The following is a 23,956-nucleotide window of genomic DNA, read 5'->3' as shown; positions in this document are numbered from 1 at the left end:
AATTCCTGTTCTGTTATATATGCTTTGAGGAGTTTCTCTAATGGGTTACATAGATTTACAATGATTTGTTTTAGGGGCAAATTGTGTGCATGAAGTAACTAATTTAATTGAAGGGAATATTTTGTTCATTTCTTGGTCTTAGTCTCAACTGGCTTTTTAACACTTCCCCCTTTAATATTTATAGCTGACTGTGCCGCTTAAACCAATATATTTTGTGATGGGTATAAAATTAAGGTGATTTGCGATCTATTTTAATGCATAGTTGTGGATCCACCCCTCCCGCCTCCCTGTGTATGAACTGGATGTATTTTTCTGAAGTCAGTTTTAAATGTGCAGCAAGTCACACATACAAACACAGCCTGGGTGTGCCCGTTCATCTACTACTGCTGTGGCATGCCCGACAGTAATATGAATTTTCAAAACCAGCACTAGGTGACTGCCCTGCACACCATCCTGGGACTGTGCTGTACACCTTCTATGGGCCATCTTAATTATCACTTCAAACAGTTTTTTTTCCTCCTGTTGATGATAGCTCATCTCAATTGATTAGACTTTTCCTGTTATGCATACTTCCACCTTTTCATGTTCTCTGTATGTATAAATATCTCCTGTCTGTGTGTTCCATTCTATGCATCCGAAGAAGTGAGCTGCAGCTCACGAAAGCTCATGCTAAAATAAATTTGTTAGTCTTTAAGGTGCCACAAGTACTCCTGTTCTTTTTGTGGATACAGACTAACACGGCTGCTACTCTGAAACCTTTCTCCTTAAGGCAGCATATACAGTGGTAGGTAGCACCATTTCAGCAATGGGTTTAACTGAAACAGGGCTGAGGATAAACTATGTTTAGACTGGTTTCAGAGTAGCAGCCGTGTTAGTCTGTATCCGCAAAAAAAAAAAAAAAAAAAACAGGAGTACTTGTGGCAAATTTATTTTAGCATGAGCTTTCGAGAGCTAAAGCTCACTTCTTCGAATGCATAGAATGGAACACACAGACAGGAGATATTTATACATACAGAGAACATGAAAAGGTGGAAGTATGCATACCAACAGGCAGAGTCTAATCAATTGAGATGAGCTATCGTTAGCAGGAGGAAAAAAAACTTTTTGAAGTGATAATTAAGATGGCCCATAGAAGGTGTGAGGAGAACTTAACATAGGGAAATAGATTCAAGTGGTGTAATGACCCAACCATTCCCAGTCTTTGTTTAGACCACAGTTAATAGTATCTAGTTTGCATATTAATTCAAGTTCAGCAGTTTCTCTTTGAAGTCTGTTTTTGAAGTTTTTTTGTTGCAAAATTGCCACCTTCAAGTCTGTCACTGAGTGGTTAGAGAGGTTGAAGTGTTCTCCCACTGGTTTTTGAATGTTATGATTCCTGATGTCAGATTTGTGTCCATTTAATCTTTTGCGTAGAGACAGTCCGGTTTGGCCAATGTACATGGCAGAGGGGCATTGCTGGCACATGATGGCATATATCACGTTGGTAGATGTGCAGGTGTACGAGCCCCTGATGGTGTGTCTGATGTGATTAGGTCCTGTGATGGTGTCACTTGAATGGATATGTGGACAGAGCTGGCATCGGGCTTTATTGCAAGGATAGGTTCCTGGGTTAGTGTTTATGTTGTATGGTGTGCGGTTGCTGGAAGAGAAACTGCTGAACTTGAATTAATATGCAAACTAGATACTATTAACTGTGGTCTAAACAAAGACTGGGAATGGTTGGGTCATTACACCAATTGAATCTATTCATGCTAAAATAAATTTGTTAGTCTTTAAGGTGCCACAAGTACTCCTGTTTTTTATTAGTTTTAGACTAATATTGTCAGAGTTATTTTTAGTAAGAGTCATGGACAGATTGCAGGCAATAAACAAAAATTCACAGAAGCCTGTGACCGGTTTGTGATTTTTATCCTTAACTATGGTTAAACTCTAGTTATAGCAGAGGTTAGCCACAGAGCTGAATTGCTGCTGAGCATATTTTGGACTTAGTTATCACAACTGTTTAACTGTAGATGTAACTATCTGGCATAGATTCATAGAGTTGAAGGCCAAAAGAGAACCTTAGATCAGCTAGTCTGTCACAGGTCATTAAATTTCACCCAGTTACCCCTGTCTGGTGCCCAATAACTTGTGTGTTTAGCTAAAGCACATCTTCCAAAAATATATCAAGAGAAGGAGAAGCTGCCACCACCCTTGGCAGTTTATTCCAGAGGATAATCACCCTCGCTATTGGGAAAAAAAAAATTGTGCCTTATTTCTAATTTGAATTTGTTGGGATTCAGCTTCCAGCCATTGGTTCTTGTTATGCCTTTCTCTGCTAAGCTAAAGAGCCCTTTAATACCTTGTATTTTCTCTCCTTGAAGATACTTATGCACTGTAATCAAGTCACCTCTCAATCTTTTCGATAAACTAAACAGATTGAGCTCTTTTAAGTCTCCCTGTAAGGCATTTCCTCCAGCCCTCAAATCATCTTTTCTGCACCCTGTCCAGTTTTTCAATAGTCTCTTTAAAATGTCGACACCAGAACTGTACATAATATTCCAGTATCAGTCTCACCAACACTGTATACACAGATATAAAATTCCCTTACTATGTCTACTCCCGTTTACATGTCCAAAGGTCATATCAGCCTTTTTGCCACTGCATTTCACAGGAAGCTCATGTTATATTTCTTGTCCACTGTGACGCCTAAATCCTTTTCAGAGTCACTGCTTTCCAGGATACTGTCCCTCAGTTTGTTTGTATGGCCTGCATTCCTTGATGTCTAACTCAGCATTTGGCTGTATTAAAAACAAATGTTGTTGGAATGGGCCGAGCTTACCAAGTGATCCAGATTGCTCTGCATCACTGCCTTGTCCTCAGCATTATTTACAACTCCACCAATCTTTGCGTCATCTGCAAATTTTATCACCAGTGATTTTATATTTACTTTCAGATCAGTGATGAAATGTCAAATAGCACTGGGCCTAATACTGATCCCTTATGGAACCCCACGGGAAACACCCCCATTTGATGAGGAGCTCAGTGGTCTCCTCCCTCACCCTCTCCAGCTGATTATCTCTTAGCAGCAGCTGGCTCCAAGCAGCTCATCCCCTGCACCTCCCTCAAAACCAGTGTTTTTCAAAGTTTGGGTTGCGACCCAGTACTGGGTCACCGCATGTAGACACTGGGTCGCCTTGCTCAGCACTCAGGGACCCTAGTGGCTCTGGTCAGCAACACCAACTGGGACTTTAAAAGTCCTGCCGGCGGTGCTGCCCAGCTAAGGCATGCTAATACCTACCTGTTTGACACTGCGCTGCGCCCCGGAAGCGGCCAGCAGTGGGTCCAGCTTCTAGGCAGGGGGCCCGCCACGAGCACCAGCCAATGGAAACTGGGGGGGAGGCGGTGCCTGCGGGCAAGAGCCACACGGAGCCGCTTGCGTGCCTCCGCTTAGGAGCCAGACCTGCCGCTGACCACTTATGGGGCGCAGCACGGTCCACGGTGCCAGGACAGGCAGAAAGCCTGCTTCTACACCCCATCTGCGTCACTGACCAGGAACCCCCAGAAGTCTGCACCCCAATCCCCTGCCCAGCCCTGAGACCCCCCCAAACCCAGATCTGTACCCTAAACCCCTCATCCCCAGCTCCACCCCAGAGCCTGCACCCCCACCCCAGAGCCCTAACCCCCTCCTGCATCCCAACTCCCTGCCCTGAGCCCCTCCCACACCCCAAACCCCTCATCTCCAGCTCCACTGGGTTTCAGGCATCAACAATTTTCTTCAACTGGGCCCCCAGGAAAAAAAAGTTTGAAAACCACTGTTCTAAACTGTTGAGATCAAATGGGCTTCTGGAAAGAGAGGCAGCTGACTGGGAGAGGTAAGGGAACCACAGAGTATGTCTACACTGCAGTGTAAGCCCAGGGTTTGAATTCAGGCTAAAGCCTAACCCCCCTTCTAGCTACACAATAATTGTGATAACCCAGAGCTTGGACCCAGGGTCCCAGGACCACACAGGATTGAAGGGTCTGAGCCGGAATCAAGCTAGGACCTATTGCTTTGAGACTCTGTCTCTACATAGATACACAGAAGGGGTGAAGTAGTCATGAGGACAAACAGGAAATAGGAGGACCCATGAGGACATATGAAATGGCACTTTAGTAAAGGAAGATATGCGTATTGTTCAAGTTTTAGATGATTTCTCTCTGCCTTCTATGCTCACTCTAAGAAAGTATCCAAAAAATTCACCAGAACGTAAGAAGACTCTCTGATGGACCATACACCCACTAAAAACTGTCCCTAGCATCCTGCTGCATCCATCTCTGCAACAGTTCAGATTTAAGCATTTTTAGTTCCCCACTCAGAATATTGTAAAGCAAATTTCTTCACACTTGAGTCTTTAGGGATGTCAAGTCTCACTCGATCTGTAAAACAAGCCATTTGGGATGATAAAGAACTCTTCTATTTCATTAAGTTGAAAACTTTGGGATGTTTAGGCACTATACAAGATGGTCATTATCTACTTCTGTCTCAAATACTAGAGTGGGGTGAATAACTGCTAGTATTTGTGAGGAGAAATTATAGTACAAACACTTCAAAAAAAAAACAGCCAACAAGTGAGGGAAAATAATTTAGTTTTTACACTTCAAAACCATCACTCCTTTCAGTGAACGTTGTCCAATTTAACCCTAATGTTCAAAATTGGGAAATGTACAAACAGGAACAGATTACCATGCATTACATATCAGAGGAGATAAGAAAAATCTAAACTCTAAATTTTTCAAAAATAATTGCCTGAACAATATATAAAGCATAGGAACAAGAAAGCAGTACAAGTAAAGTCTACATACTGATTTAACCTCACAGTTAGCTGGAACAGCTGCTTTAGTTTTGAGTAAATAGACAGTATCCTTCTCCATGAATATGTTTTGTCTTTAAAAGGAATCTTTTGCATTGAGTTCACCAGGCCTTTAAAAAAAATTTTTTTTAAAGCTAGTGTTAAAGCTTTCATACAAACTGACAAAAGCCAGGAAACCAGAAATCCAGAGTAAAAGTTAACCCTTTCTCAACTTACACTATTTATTTTCAAGTGCACTGTAAGTAATAGCCCAAATCAGTGAAAGGCTTCAAATTTAGGTTATTGTCAATATAGCTGGTCAAAAAGCATTTAGCAAAAAAAAAGTAGTTATTTCCATTTTTCATAAAAGAAATTCAATAACGATTTCAAAAAAGATTTTGGAAAAAAATTCTATAAAATGTTGATTATAACAGTAAATGTTCTGGAAAATTGTGATAGTCAATCATTTTCACAAAATTTTTTTGTTTTAGGGAAAAATTCGTGTTTAAACAAAAATTTAATGTGAAAAATTTTGACCAACTATTTATCAGCTTTTAGATTTATCTTGCTGCCATTTTCAGCATGTGGAACACCTCACATATTTAAACATTATTTGTGCATGTGGAATGTCTAGTTTCTGAAAGCTTCCATATACTGACAACACTGATGTCGCATCATAAAGTTAGTGGTCATACCAGATTATTGGTTCTAGGTGGCTCTCTTCAAAATAATGTATTTAGATCAAGTTTTTCAAAACAAATGGTGATGTAAGAAATCCAATCCCTAACAATCTCTCTGATTCTTTTCCAATGCATTCTTACACTTCAGTTTAACCACCTTCAGAATCCACCTACTAGTATTTTACACAGTAAAAAGCTTTAGTTCTGTTGGAACAATAAAATGGTAGTATGCTTGTGAATGGCAATATGCTTGTGATTCAGTAGTTTTATCTTAAACAAAGGATGCCTAAATGCAACAAAGTGTACAAGTTTCTGCTAAAACCCTTCTATATGCAAGGATTCCTTTTCAAGTAGTTTTAATCTCAGCATCAAAACTGATTTACTGTGTTGCCTTGGGCAAATTATAAAGGTCATATTTTCAAAAACGTGCATGAAGTGATGATCGTAAATGCTATGGCTAATTTAGAAGCGTAATTTAAGGACCCCATTTTTGAGAGTCTTTGTCTAAATCCTCATATCTGTTTCCCCCATCTATAAAATGAGGACAATATTTTATACTGTACCAGGGTTTAGATTTAGAGTTTAGATTTTTCTTATCTCCTCTGATATGTAATGCATGGTAATCTGTTCCTGTTTGTACATTTCCCAATTTTGAACATTAGGGTTAAATTGGACAACGTTCACTGAAAGGAGTGATGGTTTTGAAGTGTAAAAACTAAATTATTTTCCCTCACTTGTTGGCTGTTTTTTTTTTTGAAGTGTTTGTACTATAATTTCTCCTCACAAATACTAGCAGTTATTCACCCCACTCTAGTATTTGAGACAGAAGTAGATAATGACCATCTTGTATAGTGCCTAAACATCCCAAAGTTTTCAACTTAATGAAATAGAAGAGTTCTTTATCATCCCAAATGGCTTGTTTTACAGATCGAGTGAGACTTGACATCCCTAAAGACTCAAGTGTGAAGAAATTTGCTTTACAATATTCTGAGTGGGGAACTAAAAATGCTGTACCAGGGTGTTGAAAGTATGAGTTAGCATTTGTACAATGTTCTGATGGTATTATTACATAAGCAATTATTAGCATGTCAAAATGTTAAATTCTTGTGGTGTTTGAGCCAAATGAAAATGCCATTTATTCTTCAGATATAAAATTAACATGGAAATAATTTGAGAGAGTGTGGTGGTTTTCAAATGGTTAATTACCATGTTAACCACCTGTTTCAAAGGAGTCCTGAAATTTATAAAAGATTTGCTACACATATAGTATCTCACCCAGTAAATCATAATACTTTCCCTACGCTAATACATCTTGCAGTAGTGTACCAGCATATCTCCTCCCTCCTGATGGGAGAAACTCTTCATTACTGAGACTCACCTAAGCCAGTACAAGTAAGGTTTGCACCTGCTTCCACTCCCATCAAAGGGTTTCCTTGCCTTTTAATTGTACTAGCCCTGATCTTATGCAATACTTACTCTGAAGCTGAGAGAGTGGCTGTTCCAAAATTGGAATGTCACTAAGTAGCCACTTCATAACAGGGTTGGGGAAGAAGCGTAAACAGAGATTAAACAATAAAGCAGTCTAAACTGCAAGACTAAAGACCTATAGGAATGAAGAAGAATATCTTCTGACTAGCTACATATTTCTAGAAAAAGGATAATCTTGACATCTTTGTATTAAAGGGAAACCACCAACTTAAAAATATAAACATCGATTTTTTTAACTTACTATTGTTGCAAGTAGCTCTAGTCATGATAGTTGAAAGATTAGAGAAAAAGAAAACCTGTTTCTTTAGTTCTTTATTCTGTGTATTTAACAGCACTCCTGTGACAGATATTATAATTATATTGTAATTAATGTTGTGATTTAGTCATGGAAACTGTGACTTCAGCCAGTGCTGGCCAGGGTACCCCCGGAGCTCCCAGCTGCCGCAAGTAGCAGGGGGGACCCCCTGAGCTCCTGGCCGCCAGCAGAGGGGGACCCCGGAGCTCCAAGCCCCCATTGGTGGTGGGGGCTCCTGGAGCTCCTAGCCTGCCCACAGCTGCCCAGGCTCCCCATTTAGTCATGGATATTTTTAATAAAAGTCTGGAACAGGTCATGGACTTCCGTTAATTTTTCATTATTGCCCGTGACCTGTCCATGACTTTTATTAACCTGATTTATAAACCCACGCAATATCTTTGGGACCATATTATGTTGAGTTTCTGTAGCACTGTGGGCCAGGGATTGTATGCAATTCCAGATGGCAGGGTTATCACAGCTCCCCCGGGAACCAAAAAACAGTGGGGGTGATAAAGGTGAATAACTTTAATTTAAACTCCTCCAGAGAGGTACCACCCCCTGGGGAAGCTTGCCTACACGGGTTCAAACTGGGCTGTCTAGAGACCTAAAGAAAGGGCTTTGGGCATAGAAAGTCAGAGTTTAAATTGACACTGGCTTTCTTTCTGATCCAGTAAACAGACAGGACCGTCTGTTCAAGGGGGCCCAACACTTGGCAGAAGAGTTGGAAAGACTAGGCCTACTGGGGCCCCATAAGACTGATGGGTGACTCCTGGTAAACTTTTAGCACATGAATAAGAATGTTTATTGTTTTTTATATGTTCTCTGTAATGCTTTTACCTTAAGAGTAAGAGTATATGTCGTTGCCCAGAAGGGGCTGTGGGGTAACATGTAACTGCTGGCAATAGGGCCATAGCCCTAAGAGAAAAAGTGAAGTGCGGGTACTGGCCTTCAGGCAGACTGGCTTGCTGGGGATATTGCAGTGCAAGGCAGAGAGCTCTGGTCAGAAGGGAGAGGGATAAAGGTCCCTGCCCACAGATATCTGGAAACCTGCCTAGGCACTCCTGAAGTAGACTATGAAGGCTAGAGGGGTTGGGGTAGAGATACAGGTGTAGTTACCCTGAAACTGTGACAAAAGGATTTTGCCATTTGCCCTGTATAACTAGTTCCATCTCTTACTAAAGACCTATACAAGGGGGGGGGGGGGGGGAGAGAGAAAAAGAGAGAAAAAGGACTGGAAAGCCACAAAAATCTGCCAGGTGAAGGAGGGGAGGTAAGCAGTGATGGAGGTGAAATGAATTTTCACTCCTTTTTAAACTAAAAAGTTCAGGCTGGCAGTGTCTCCAAGTGCAGTCCAGCTGTGGAACAAGCATTTCTTATATGGAGACCATCTCCAAAGGACAAGATCTCTTAAATATTGTAGTAGCAGGGTTGCCAGCTCTGAAATGCAAAAAACCAGCCAGCGACCTGTCCCCACCAGCCTGACCCTCTTCATCCCCCCTCTCATGCAGGCAGTAGTGCAGGTGGGGACTTGGGGGTGGTTCATGGACTCTTTGCCTGTTACATTCCCATGAGCTTCCACACTCACTCCCCATCCCAGGAGCCCCAGCCCTTGAGTAAGCCCCCATTACCATGCCATCCCAGCAGCTCCTGCCTTCTCCACCACCTTTTCTCTCCCTGCTGGCGAGCCTCAGGTCCGTCACGCACTGCGAGTACCAAGGGTTTGGCAGATTGCTGGCACCTGGGTACTGTGCCAACCACGTTCCACTTCAAGCCACGTGACTTGTGTGCATTGTAAGTGTGCACGCTGAAGTTTACAGAGGGAACATTGGTGCCATGACAAAAAAGGTAAATTCCCACTGGCAACAGGCAGGCACTACAAAAACCAGCCAGACCAGTTAAAAACTGGCCAGGTAGCAGCCCTATGTAGTAAAAAGAGTTGCCAACATTCAAGGGCAAATTTGGGGAGGATCTTGTAAGACAACACAGGCAGTGCAAGAATCCTGCCTGAGCTGCAAGGTTCTCCCCTCCAGCAGCTAGAGGAGACTCTACCACTTACTCAGCAGACAACCATAGCAGCTGTATGCATTATCACAGGGCACCCCAGTGGGCTCCAAGCAGCCAGAGTTCTGGAGCAGGCTCAGCATAACCCCTTCCCTGAGATTGGCTGCAGCAGCAGCCTAATTCCCTCTGCCACCACAGTGCCAAAAGGAGGAGTTAATGGAGAAGGGCCCAGGGGAAACCTCTGCAAGCTGGATACAGGGGGCAAAGTACTGGAGCCTGTCAGACAACTGGGGCTGGAGGAAGTGGAGGGCTTGCTGGTGGAGTTGGGAAGGCAGACAGTGGGGAGCCAGGGAAGCCAAAAGCGTGGGGAGAAGAGGAGATAAAGTTGGGGCCCAGAAGAACCAGGGTCTGCATTTTTGTGCACACATTTTGTATGTATCCAAGGTTGAATTTTCAACCTTGGCCTGTCATTCACACATTGCAAGTAGGGAGGGGGAATTGAAAAGCCAGAATACAATCTAAAAGCAAGATATATAGATTTTTTAAAAAACAGCACAAAACTTGATTTTGAGATCTGATTCATTTTAACTGAGAGTTAAAATGAACCAGAACTGAATATACTATAAATCTGATATAGTATACCATACTCCGGCAGTACTGGGTATAGTATAAATCTGATATTCCATTAAGGACAGGTCTTATTGCACTTTATCACAAGATAGATTACTAAATGCAGAGTGGTACTGATTGAGGAAGCACCTTACATAATTTGACAGATAGACCTGTAAAGTTGGCTTCACATGATTTTAAATATCAATAATTACATAGGATCCAAATGGAAATTTTTCACAAGACATTGTATTATATTCTCACCAACTACCTAAGCACTACATAATATTGTCATCTAAAACATTTTATATTTAATTTGCATTCATTTAACACTGGAAAAACCATATCCATTTAAATCAAGATTTTCCACAAACAGCTGCTTTTCTCAAACATGAGCTCTACTTTACTCTCATGAGACAAACTACAGAAGAAAAGCCAAATGTAAACTCCTGTTTCCTGTAAATTTAAACAGATGTTTTATATAATCAAAAGCAACCCTCTATTGTGGAGGTCTTGTATAGACTATATCCTCCATTACATTCCAGGGAGAATCTGCTAAAAAGAACTAACAAAAAATCTAAAAAACAAAAAGACCATAAAAAAACACCACCACCACACACACACTTCATTCCTGTTATAAATGCATTACAAGAATGAGGGTTCTAACATGTTCATTTTAAAGAAGTTTGGAAATTTCCTGTTTTGGATCAGTTGTAGAGATTATATTTTGTAAACTGAAATATTTTCAGAGAGGGATTCCAGTATCCACTTGGCAAGGATACATGTCATGCAGCACAGTTAATTAATACTAGATGTCTTACTGTTACTAATTTTGAGTCAGAGTTAGCAATACTGTAGCATGACTGTTAAAAGTTCGGCATTGTGCCTTTCTAATGGCTAACAACAGGATTTTTGTTCTGAGAAACCAGAACACAGTTATTTAGATAGGCAACACCAAGTGGATGTTTGGCATGGCTTGGTCTCGAAAGAAAGTAACATTAATTCATACACTGTCCTAGGAGAATTTGTTCCCCATTCATAAGGCCAACAAGTTACACAATAAAACTAACCACCGGTACTTTGAAATTAAACCCAGTAATTTTTCCTATGACTAGCACAAAGTCTTTGATTTGAACCACACACATCAATAAGGAATATGTCTCTCTAGATCAAGAGGGTCGGTGTCAATATTCTAACAGAAATATAGAAAAGCAAACATAAACCAAGAAAAACAAAACAGGGAGACATGAGAAGCAAAGGTGCTTCTTAATAGAGAAGTACTGTTAGTAGATAGGCTTGTTTGTCAGCTTGAGATAGAATTTTGGGTTTAACTTTTTGATATTAGTATGAAAAATAAGAGTATGTGTAAACAAAGGACAAAGACACTGTGCCTTGCTTCTGCCTCCCAGATGGGTTTGTTAGCATAATGGGAAGAGATAAGGGATAGAACTAAAGTGTTATATGGTATGGTGGGAGTGGGCAGCCTTTCAGTGTAACTGGTTGCTTGACCTTAGCTTAAGAGGAGGGGCAAGGAGATTCGGGGGCGGGGAAGGCATAAAACACCCTAAAAAGCTAAAGAAAGGCCTGACCTTGGCCAGAACACAACCTCACTCCTTACCCCTCCCATGGCATACAAAAGAGGTGGAATGAAGACCCGCCCCCCCCCCCCCGACTCTCGACCATCCAAAATGGAACTTGACCATAAGTTGTAAGGGATGTGACTAGGTGCATGCACTGCAGGTATATTTGGGCCTGCTAAGAAGGAGGAGGTGGGAATGGGGAACAGGGACAGAGGCAAGGCTCTGCGGTGTCAGAGCTGGAAAGGGGGTCACGGAATAAATGCTTTGCAGCATCAGAGCTGGGAACAGAACACTGGGAAACAGACTCTGCAGGTGTCTAGAGCTATGGATATGCTTGCTTTGAACTAACCCCAATAAACATTGCATTGCCTGCACTTTGGACTTCGTCTTCTGCTTTCTGTCTGTGGGACAAGAACCAGGTACCATGCCTTCAGCCTGAGTTCTTTATGCAGACATGCTTTCACCATGCTGAAGGCAGAGTTAGCTTATACTTTTGGGAATAAAAAGACATTATTATGGTCAATAATAAAGGATAAAAGGCAGGGGAAAGGGGTTGGGTTTGACAGTAAAAACCAACAAAGGTAAAAAAGGAACAATAGTGACAGCCAACTAGACTAAACTAAACTAAAACTACACTAAGTTACAGTAAAGGCAAGCTTCAGGAAAAACTGGAAATAGGCATGCTAAAGGCACTATCTCAGGCTGTGTGAAGGAACTGAGAAGGAACTGAGGGGAGTTCACTCACACATCTCTATATATCCTTGGTACAGGCAGGGCCCTACTACTGAAAATCTGATTAAAAGCACATGGTGTACATGCACACATGAAGTGGAGCACCCATAAGGACACTACTTGAAAAACTGTGTTCCCTAGAAATCAGCCAATATCAACTGGGAGATGACCCCAAAACACTCCAGGCAAACAGTCTCACCTTGTGTTCTTCAGTGGTGGAACACTTTTCTGCACTCAAGCCACGCACACATTAATATTGAACACAATCAGTCCTGTAGGATCATCACAGGAACTTTGAAATGGACTCGCACACTGCCAGTATGCTGCCTCATGATCAGCAAGGCAGGATGCATTCCAAAGAAAAGAGAGAAAAACAAATGAATACTCTGAGACACCCACTGCATGGACACTTCCACCATGTGAGAGATGGAAGTCCAGAAAGGGCTTTGCCTCTGAAAATTCCTTACCCCAAAAATACCATTATGGAAGGCTGCAGAGTAACAAAATGGAAAAAAAATGCTGATGATTCTTGAGAACCTGGTTCCTTCAGAACAACTCCCCTTGGGCACTGACCTTAAACAAAAAGATTGGTGAACTCTAAGTCAAGCGAGAGCATGGGAGGCAAAAACCGGTGATAATATGACCAAGTGGAAGTTGAAGAATGTCTAGGCTTTCCACATTTGGAGTCAAACACTGCCTGATTCAGTGCTCTCTGTCAATATCTTACACTTTGAGGAACTATTTGAGATAAGTGATTACACCAGGTCTTGGTTGCAGTTTTGGAGCAACAAGCTATGATGCTGGTGGTCAATAAATCATAGAATACCAGGATTGGAAGGGACCTCAGGAGGTCATCCAGTCCAACCCCCTGCTCAAAGCAGGGCCAATCCCCAGACAGATTTTTGTCCTAGATCCCTAAATGGCCTCCTCAAGGATTGAACTCCCAACCCTGGGTTTAGCAGGCCAATACTCAAACCACTGAGCTATCCCCACCCCCGAGAGAGGCTCTTTCTTTCTAATCCATATTTTCAGCTGGTTTTACAGATAGTTAAACAACTTCAGAAAGACAGTAAGGAAGCAGGCTTTTTTAATATATACATGTATATATAGAGAGCTCTACCAAATTCATATTCCATTTTAGTCAATTTCAGACATAGGATTTTAAAAATGGGAAATTTCATGACTTCAGCTATTTAAATCTGAAATTTCACAGTGTTGTAATTGTAGAGGTCCTGACTCAAAAAGGAGTTGTGGGGGTGGGGGGCGGGGTTTGCAAGGTTATTGGGGGGGAGGGGGGGTTGCGGTACTGCATCTTCAGAGATGGGCAGCAGCAGCAGCAGCACAGAAGTAAGGATGGCATGGTATGGTATAGCCACCCTTACTTCTCCGCTGCTGGTGGGGCGCTGTCTACAGAACTGGGTGCCCAGCAACCAGCTGCCGTTCTCCAACCACCCAGCTCTGAAGGCAGTGCAGAAGTAAGTGTGGCAATACCACAAATCCTCAAAATAATCTTGTGGATCCCCACCCCCGCAACTCCCTTTTGGGTCAGGGCCCCCAGTTGGAGAAACACTGGTCTCCCCCATGAAATCTGTATAGTATAGTTTAAAAGCACACAAAAGACCAGATTTCACAGTGAGAGACCAGATTTCAGGGTCCGGACTCATTTTTCATGGCTGTGAATTTGCTAGGGCCCTATTAATAGGATAAGTTCTCTCCATTCAAAGAAGTTACAGTGAGCAACATTGAAACAGTATTTATTTAAGATACCATCCTACTCTAGTAAATCTAAGCAAGTTACCACTAACAATATCAATAGTGGCTTTAAGAAGACTGACATTTAGTCTTTAGAGCCAGTTAGGCACCACACGTCTTACACTATTGGTTACTCTTCCACCAATAGAGCTGCAAGGGTGGACATGCTAGTACAGACAAGATGCCAGCAGGCACCCATTTTAGCCACCATATGGTCTAGCCCTACTCCGAGCACGGTGAACTGACCACCGGATAGAATGCTGTGAGCTCATCCACTGTGGCACTCCCACCACTAACACTGCTGTAAAGACAGTCCTCCAGGCTCACCAGCATGGTGCACTTAAAATCTTTGTTTCAAGATAGTTTAAGTTCTGTAAACTTTTATAGTATGAAGACAAGATATGTATTAAAAAGAGTCAGTGAGAACGGCAGCTTGGGGAAATCCAATTCAGTCACCACCTTTACCCTCTACACCGCTACAGGCATTCACAGCAGTTACAATAGTCGTAAACTGGAATCAGCTCACAGTCACTACACTACTGCATCAGTTTTTGTTTTTAAGACTAGAGAGAGCAGACTGGAGTCAATACAGGCCCACCCTGTAAGCACCAAAACAGGAAACTTTGCATGCTCTACAAAATGAGACACCACACTGTTTTAAAATCTTGATCCTATTATGGTGCCTCCAGCAATGGGGTGTGGGGAAGAGACTCAGTGCAGGTGCCTTGAGAAGATGGAAACTGTAAGGGAAAGGAGAGAAATACAAGGGACCAAGGAGTTCCGCAATGCAATAACATTCTTGCAAATCAGTATTTAAGGGACATAAACATGGCTGGCCTAAAAAATGTCCTACCTTAAGTACTGTCCCATAATGAAAGGTTACTTTCAGGATTCTAGGAGCGAATCTGATCCCTTCCCAACAAATCCATTGTGTTCTCATAAGACACACACTTTGCCTGTTGGAGCTTGTGCACATTACAGATTTTTGCACAGGTATAGCTACACTGATACAAAATCCCAGAGTAAATGCACTGAACTAGTGTGATTTACTTCAGCTTCAAACTTGGTAAGGTCACAACTGGTGTAACCCCAACTTTACACTGGTCAATTCCTACCGTAGACAAGCCCTTTGACCCACAACAAACAAAGTGAGGGGGACATACCATTGCATGTCTGTTTATTTTTAGAATGCAGCATAGATTCTAGAGTTTTAAAAGGCCAATTTACACCATGTATTCCTATCTCCCTGTCAGAGCAGTATTTGCTATTTTATACTCACTACCCAGTCTACTTTTAAGTGTGCCAAGCAATCCGCTACTTCTCTTGGGAGATTACTCCACAGGCTATATAGATCTGTCAGGAAGCTTTTCCTGATGTTCAGTCCAAGTTTTCCATTTCTGAATTTACATCCCATTAATCCTAGCTACAGCTTCTTGTGTTTAAGTTATAAGCCATAACATTCCATCAATATAAAAGTTGTGCACTCAACAGATAGAGAAGGCAATGCTATTATCTCTGATTGCATTCTGCCTTCCTAAAACTCTGAGTCATTGCAACTACATGGCTGACATTTAGCCAGGAACCCCAGTCATCTACACCCATGGAAAAAAGGCACATTTTTAATTATTAAAAATCTTGAATATGGGGACAGTTTTACACAGTACTATATATCAGAGACACCCCTATTAAAACATGCATCTATACACATTTTACAACTATGCTAATAAGGAATTTTATAACTGAACAAGATAACTTGTCAAACTTGTCCTATCAGGAGAAATGCATATCGAAGAGCAGAAATTTCAGAAAACAAATGCTGAGAATGTATGTTGATAGCTAACAAGTCATAAATGCAAGATTTTCCAACTGCACTGAAAGGAGTGAAGAAATCCAATTTAAAATCTTCTTAAGTTAAAAGCAAGCGCCACCATGACGGTACTATGTTTTGTATATTATTTTCTAAAAGGTCAAAGAGGTACTGAAAATTATTTTAAAAATTATTTAACACACCACAAGACATTTCCCTTGAGAATCAGTTTGTTTCTTCATATTTTATAGCAAGTAGCTTGAACAGCAGAACCACAACACTGCTCAGACTGAAAGCGTTGAACGCATTTCCTCGGGGATGACAGTAAATTTTACTTTTCATGGGGATTTCTCTTGATGTCTCCAGTGTGGAGGAAAATTTTCCACAGCTATCATTTCATTCTCTGAATGCGGAACTGACTGGGGAAGGGTGGAGGCTGGGAGGAAGAGAGTTTCCAAACTCCTCCCTAATAGCATAAAAGCCACAATGAGAAACTTGAGAGGCTGTCCGTTCACATGCATGTATTACATACATATTAGTATTTTGGCTTTTTAAACACTTTTTTAAAATGTGGAGTTTCTTAGCAAGCCAGATACACTGTCTGATGGTGTTTATTTGTAATTCAAGCATACTGAGTGATCAGACAACGGTGCATTCTACAGCAAATATGGCAAGACATCAACTGCAGCACCCCACACTGGATCTCTCTCAGTTGTTACCGTGCCCTGGGGTGCTGCAGCAAGCTGGCTTCCCCCAGAGCCCCGGGCTGCCCACACAGAAAAGCACTGGTCTCAGCACTCAGTCTGGGTTTAGAAAGCAGCAAATGCTTTCCAGTCTGGGTTTCAGAAACAGCTCATTTAATCTCATTCCACTGTACTGACTGCCCAATACTCAGCAAACAGGTGCAAGTGACTATTTTATTGCAGATTCCTCCTCTACTGCCTCTTAAAGGAGAGCCCATGCTCTCCCTACTTGAGTGTCCAGCTAAAACTTCCCTCCTTGTTTTCCAAACCCTCTGTGGATTTGAGGGAGGCTTTGTTTTCACTGCTAAAAAAGGTGTGGTTTTACCACTGGTTAATGAGTGCTCATTTAGTTAGCTATTGTGCTGTAAAATCCTAGTGGAGACAAGGCACCACCCCCAAAGCATAGTGCTGACCTTGCAGTAAAAAACACGGGTGCCTTTGGGCAGGTCTACACTTAAAAGGTGCAGCTGCCCACTGTAGCGCTTCACTATGTCCACTACCTATGTCCCCTTGAGTGACCACAGCATTGTCTACTTCGGGGGCTAGATCAGTATAACTACATCTCTCAGAGGTGTGGATTTTTCCCGTCTTTTGGGCTGTGAAGACATAGTTTAGCAGGTTCACTTCACTTACTTTGGGCTGTATTCTGGTTTCAGTCACTATGGCATAATTGTAGAACTCCTCCCCCTCAATCTAGGAATTACTCCTGATTTACACCTGTGTAACATATCAGAATCTGGCCCATGCATACATCTCCCCTCTTGCTTGGTCATCTTGGCACCACTGTGCTGCAGCCTTACCAGAGTTAAGGTGCAAGCGCCACTAGGGCGTGTGCACGCTAGGGAAACTTGAACCGTGTAACATCATCAACAAGGAACAACATAGTTCCTTCCCTTGAGGCCAAGCCCTGAGCCCACCACAGAGTAACACCTGTACGCCCCGTTCTGCAGCAGCGCTCCCTCGGGGTTACCCCTGGGGATCCGCACCAACGAAGCTACTCCGGTTCAAGTTTCCCTCCCCAGACCAGACCCTTAGAGCCTGCACCCAGGCTCCCAGTCGGGAGTCTCAGCTGGGCAGAACCCAACAGCATTGCCAGGACCCTCTCAGCAGCACCCCCCCCCCCCTCGTAGCCTGTTGGAGGTCCTAAGGAAGAATATCCCCCCCCCCACACACAGAGGGTCTTATAATAAAAAGCGAATGGGGCCCCCTTGGGATAGTCGGGGCCTTAAGCAATTGCTTAGTCTGCTTATGCCAAGCCCCGGTTCTGCCCCCACCCAGCGGCCGCCCGCAAGCCCAGGTCAGCCCCGCTTGCTTGCGAGTTGCCAGCCGGGCGGGGCCGCCCCTGCTGCCCGGGGCGCTGGGGGGAGGGAGGGGGTCTGGTTTCGTTTGACGCCAGGCAGAACTCAGGGCTGATCCCCTCTGACCGCGGGGTCACCTGGCCCCGACCCCCCGCACCCGGGAGCGGCGCCGACAACGAGCGGGCGCTGCCCGCCCGACACAGGCAGCCCCAAGGGGGCAGCGACCCCGAGCCACAGCCACGCGGAGCCGCCTCCAGAGGGCTCCCCTCGCCGCCCGCCCAGGCACCCCGGGGAGCTCACCTGGCCCGCGCAGCACCGCGCCGACATCCCGGCTCCCGGGCTCAGCGCCCGCAGCCGCCTCACAGGGCCCTGGCGAGGCTCAGCGGGAGCGGCCAGCCCGGGAGGTAGGGCTCGGTCCCCCCGTGCCTGGGCTCGGCAGGTAGCACACAGGCGCCCCCAGCCTCGCTTCGCTCCAAGCAGGCGGGACAGGGCTTTAGCCCAGCCCAGCCCCTCGGTCAGAGCTTCCGCTGTCGTCAGGGGCTGCGCGGCCCTCATTGGCTTTCCGCCGCAGGAGCGTCTCCAGCCCCCGCCTCGCCATTCCCAGGCCGGGCCGGGCCGGGCGCTGCCCTTCCACCCGGCCAGCGCCTTTCGGGGCGCTCCGAATCCTTCCCCAGCTCGTGTCAACCCTGCTCCGCAGGCGCTGCTGGCTGGGGCTGTGGAAGCGCCCACGTCTCCCTTGGCTGAGGCGCCCCCCAGCAAGGGCTGAGGATGTGCAAAAGCGGGACTGTCCCGCTCAGCGTCCCGTCCCCCCTACCCCAGCCCTGGGAACGAGAGAGGGGCCTCCCATCCCCATGCTGCTGTGGGGGAAACGGGGGAAGAGAAAAGAGATGGGGCTGGCCCCGGGTCATGCAGCATCGACCCCAAGAGTCCAGTGGCTCAGAGGCGAATGAGTGTGTGGCTAAAACAAACGAGCGGGGTTCAAAATAGCTGATTCTAGTCCCTTGTCTAGGTGGGCTGCAGCGCTGTACCTAGACCGCTGGTGTAGATCTTAGTGCGCCCCTGGGGGCTAAACCAGCACAACACAGTTCTCACTTTAACGAGGCATTTTAGCACCTGGGGAGAGGAAGCATCTTTGTGCCCCCTAACTTTTTTTTGGGTCATTTTTCCACCCAGAGGTGTCATGTGCCCTCACCCACCCAAAAAAATTGGTTGCACACCCCAAACCAGACAAGCTGGGTTGTCTCCTGAGGTGAGTTGGGGTGGAGGTAGTGCTCTCCCTCCAGCCCCAGCCCCACTGCATCAGACTGCCCCTACCAAGCCCCACCATGAAGGTCTTTATGTGTTACCTCTGTTTCTGCCCCATTTTCCTACCTCTGTGGCTTTGTGACATGGGTTGCTGCCCCGCACAGGTTAGGGCCCTGATAAAACAGCTACTTCTGTGATGCTAACCACACACACTCAGTCATCCCTCACTCCTCCTGACACATGAAAGTATATTTATTTCTGGTAATATTACAGGCCATTTAAGGGAAAGAATCTGTATATTATGTTCCTACATTGCAGTGTTTTTAGAGTCAATAATCTTGGGTGTGAGTCTGTAAAACTCCACATGAAACACAGACCTGCAGAACACGTGGCCACTGGGAGGGATTTTTCTCCACAACAAATCTTCCCTAAAGTCAACTCAGCTGTTTCACCCCTGCTGCAAATAAAAAAAGAAATCCTGATTGCTTTCAGCTGCCTTCTAGGATGCTTTATTTCAACATCTTCTACTTCCTGTGTAAACAGGAGCCTTTGTTATAACAAGCAGATGGTTGATGAGCAATTAGGAATCACCACATTATTGTGTTTTTAAAATTAGCTAGTTAGTTATTTGGTGCTTTTCTACGGTGAACATCCCTGTAGGACCTGAGGCTTCACAAACATCAATTAATTTGTCCTCACGTCTCTTCTGTGAGTATTATTATCCCTAATTTTTCCATATGGGGAAACTGAGGTACAGAGCTACTGAATAGTATGACCCAGCCCCACTCGGGCACATGCTGTGTGGACTTCCTAGATTGCTCGTGCTGACTTCAGTGGGTAACCAGCAGCTACATGCCTGATTTTGGCAGATGAGAAAAAAGCAGGATTTTGGCTCTATCCCCAGTGCCCCAGCCAGCAGCTCCAGAGAAGGACAGAGGGGTGTAAACTGCAACAGGTCAGGAAAGGTGGCAGAATACTTCAGAGCAAGGAAGGAATTAGGTCTCCTAAAACAAATTATTTCCCTCAGTTGCTGCTGGAGTGGTGCATCTACACCCTATCCCTTACCCAGGGCTGTGCCTAAAGCAATATGTCCAAGATCATACTCAAAATCTGTGGCAGGACTCAGAATAGAATCATATCTTCTGAGTGCCAGTCTAGTGTCTGAACCTCAAAACCATCATTCCTATCAGCTGCTTATGTGTAATGATTATTCTTCAACAAAACCCATAGACTTCAGTGCACTTGTCTTGCACAGTAAATACAGTAGAGTTACACAGCAGGCCTAGATCTTGATCTCACTTAAATTAGTGTATATAAGTAGTGATTCAAATCATTGGAATTACAATACTTGGATCAGATTAGTGTGAGCTCAGAACCATGTGACAGACTGTAATTGCAGTTAGGCTAATAAAAGCTATTACCTCACCCACCTTGTCTCTGGTTCACTAATAGGCATTTTAAAAAATCCTTATTTTTACAATTTAGGCTACAATGGATTCAATGTGAAAAGTTTATAAACATAATTTTTAAAAAGGCCACACATCTGCATGATCTCTTCTTGAAAGGCTGCAAATATAAATTTACATTGTGATGAACTGACCTCTACTGGACAAAATCTGAACAGCTCAGCTGTGTCCCATAGGCGTTATAGTGCTCACAGCTGAAGGAAAGGAACCTTTTTAAGCTCAAATGATGGAAGTCGTTGGTTCTAGAAGAGCAGGCTCTGCCCTCTAGCCTTCTTGTTGCTGTTAAGTTTTCAGTGGCCAATGTGTGTAGCAAACTGAGATCTGAAGTAGTAGATAGCTGTCATGGATTTCTCACATTCCCATAAATAAAAGACATGTGAAGCATTGTTTTTCTTTGCTATTGCAAACAAAGAAGATGAAGCACAAGCTAAATGTAGATGATATTGCAGTAGTATGACAACTTTTTGAGAAGATGGCTGAATTTAATATGCCCTGCACAGCACTTTTTATAGACTTCTGTCAGGCCTTTGGATCCCACACATTTGCTCAATGCACTGAATCAATGAGGCAACTTGGCATGCATGGAAAGATACTGTCATTGGCAGAAGAGGTCTGTAATGGAACAGTAAGCAGTACCAACCCATGGCAGATAAAGCATGGCTTCCTTTTTCCCCAAGGAGTCCAGCAAGACTGCGTGTACCCTCAGGGTTATCCGGTTATCTCGCCCAGTGCCTTCTTCGGCCAAACAGTTCTAGGTATCCTAAGGCTGGGGCCTCAGCCTTTTATTATCCTTTCAATCACACAAGTGAAATAGAGTGTGACTGCAGTTAACATATATTCCATCACCTCTACATTTTATTACCTATTCATTCTTTAACATAACCATTCTAAAATCATTAGGGCATGACAGACTTCAATAGACCTATTCATACCACTTGTTACACATGAACAGGAAACAAGCATGATAAGAGTGCAAGGATGGAGGGGTTAACAAATCTTGTTCCTGAGTTCAGGAAAACAGCTGTAACCATATCACTTTAGAACAGACTTTGTGTCTCGGGATGTGCTTCTACAGTTAACACAAACCTTGTAAACTGACAGGCATATTTCAACTATCACAGACTCAGCTTGCTTGAGAGACATATTTCTTTCTAATGGTCAGGCCAAATCCGGGGTCTGTTCTGAGCCATCCTTTCTTACATTTTCCCATAACAAATGTATTTATTACTTTAATCCAACAAGTTCAGTAATAGAAATGTTAAATAAGATTGGTACTAAAACTGATCCCTGAGGAACTCCACTAGTAATCTGCCTTCAGCCTGACAATTCACCTTTCAGTATGACCCATTGTAATCTCCCCTTTAACCAGTTCCTTATCCACCTTTCAATTCTTATATTAATCCCCATCTTCTGCAATTTAACTAATAATTTCCCATGTGGAACTGTATCAAATGCCTTACTGAAATCCAGGCAGATTTGATCTGCATTTCCTTTGTCTAAAAAATCAGTTATCTTCTCAAAGAAGGAGGTCAGATTAATCTGGCATGATCTACCTTTTGTAAAAACATGTTGTATTTATCCTAATTATCATTCATCTCTTTAGCCTTAAGTACTTTCTCTTTCAAAATTTGTTCCAAGATCTTGCATATAATTGAGGCCAAACTAAGAGGCCTGTAGTTTCCTGGATCACTTTTTTTCCCTTTCCTAAAAATAGGAACTACCGTATATTAGCAATTCTCCAGTCATGGGATACAACCCCTGAGTCAGGGCCGGCTCCAGGCACCAGCTGACCAAACACGTGCTTGGGGCGGCACCTTGGGGTGGGGCGGCGCTCAGGGTTTGTTTTTTTTGGTTCGGCCGGGCGGCACTGGAGAGATTTTTTTGTTTTTGTTTCAGCCGGGCGGCGCTTGGGGGCGCGAGTTTCGGTGGCACGGCGCTCGGGGAGGGGGGGCAGGGGCTCTGGGCGGCGCAGCGCTCGTGGGGGAGGGCGGGGGCTTCGGGCAGCGCGGCACTCGCGGGGGGGGCAAGAAATGCTGCTATATGGTCGGTGATCACATGGGCACCAAAAGCTTTAGTAGTGCAATAACATTGCCAGTGATGGACATATGCTGGATATCCAGCATAAGGACCTAGCCAGAGATTAATCCGAGTGAGGTTTAATCTGCAAGGAGGCCCTGTCCCTGTGGGATTTGCCATGATGATGGCGACAGTAGCATGACAACAAAGGCAAGGAAATTTTAACTTAGCTCCCCAGCTGGTGTAAATTGTCATTGTTCCATTGAAGTCAATGGAGCTGTGACAAATTTGTAGTAGCTGAGGATCTGCCCCCAAATGGCTGCTTCCTTGCTTTTGTAGATTTATGCCAGAATCCTAAATTGAAAATTCTTTGCATGGATATGTGACCAAAAGCTCTGTCATAGGCTCTGTGCAAACACCAATTAATAATAATTCCTTTGAAAGCCTAGTGAAGTGGTGTAGATTGTGGGAATATGGCCCATAGCCTTTACAAAATACTCAGGAAAATGTCGATGCAAGTCTCTAGGAAACCTGCCAAATCCTGCAATCATCCCTACCCTGCCAAGCACACAATATTCCGGAGGGATTTGAAAACATCTCCTAACTACATCATAGGGATCAGACACATTATAGTGGAAAGGCTTGTGTAATACAAACATTTGCAAAATGACACTTTCCAGAAAGTAAAATATTTACGTCAATGCAGAGACTTCCCTTTGAGATCTGAAAATTTACAGATAAAATACTCTTACCAAAAACTTTGCAACTTTTGCTTTTGGAACTGTAGTTTTTCTGTCCATTGTAAAGTAAGGGTCTTTGAATGCACTACTTGGAATGGAACTCAGAGAGGATAATTGGTTGAGGCACTACTCTGGGTAAAAATTGATCTAGAAGAGTTAATAACACACAATCTTAGCCAAAAGCATTTAGTGCACAAAACTCTTTCCTGTAAGTTGTCTATGCAAACAAAAGTACTAACTTGGCATTGTGCTCGCAGAAGATGTGATGTAGCAGTCCTAGGTGCAATACAAGTTGGTAGTCTGTCAACTATGAAGCCCAAATGCACTGGGATGGTGCAGTTTTAATAAACGTATCCAGACTTGAATTCTATTTTGTGGTTTTCTTAAATATATTAATTATTTACGGACATTTCTAGGGCACTTACCATTGGGCCAGATGAGTGATCCTCTCCCGATGCTTCTGTCAGATAGATATCGTCATCTCCATTTTACCAAAAGAGAAACAAAGCCAATAGTGATTGTACAGCAACGGACAAGGAGACTAAATAGTCTGGGGCAGAAATGGGAAGCATCTAAGATCTGCTGATTTCCTGTGATGCTGGTGCTTTAGCCACAAGGCCACCCTTCAAAAACCCAATGCAATTGCAAAGTTAAACATTGGGTGGTGGTTGATCCCCTTGCTGTTGCCCAGGC

General features: G+C 43.7%; 1 protein-coding gene across 2 annotated transcripts in view; it reads right to left on the bottom strand.

Annotated features, from left to right (window-relative positions):
* SERINC5 (serine incorporator 5) overlaps window positions 1-23,750 on the bottom strand; it is a 66,611-nt gene extending 42,861 nt beyond the window's left edge. Inside the window, exon 1 of one of the 2 annotated variants that reach the window (XM_039545397.1) lies at window positions 23,689-23,750. In XM_039545397.1, coding sequence (XP_039401331.1) covers window positions 23,689-23,691 — 3 coding nt within the window. In that variant the 5' untranslated portion in view covers window positions 23,692-23,750. Of the gene's footprint in view, window positions 1-18,096; window positions 18,309-23,688 lie in introns of those variants that run through there. The other variant, XM_039545396.1, reaches the window with a different exon arrangement.
* Between the last annotated feature and the right edge of the window lie 206 nt (window positions 23,751-23,956).

This window comes from Mauremys reevesii, linkage group 6 (assembly GCF_016161935.1).
Source record: "Mauremys reevesii isolate NIE-2019 linkage group 6, ASM1616193v1, whole genome shotgun sequence".
Lineage (NCBI taxonomy): Eukaryota > Metazoa > Chordata > Testudines > Geoemydidae > Mauremys > Mauremys reevesii.
The sequence above is the reverse complement of the archived record's forward strand: the minus strand, read 5'-3'. Positions and strand labels throughout refer to the sequence as shown.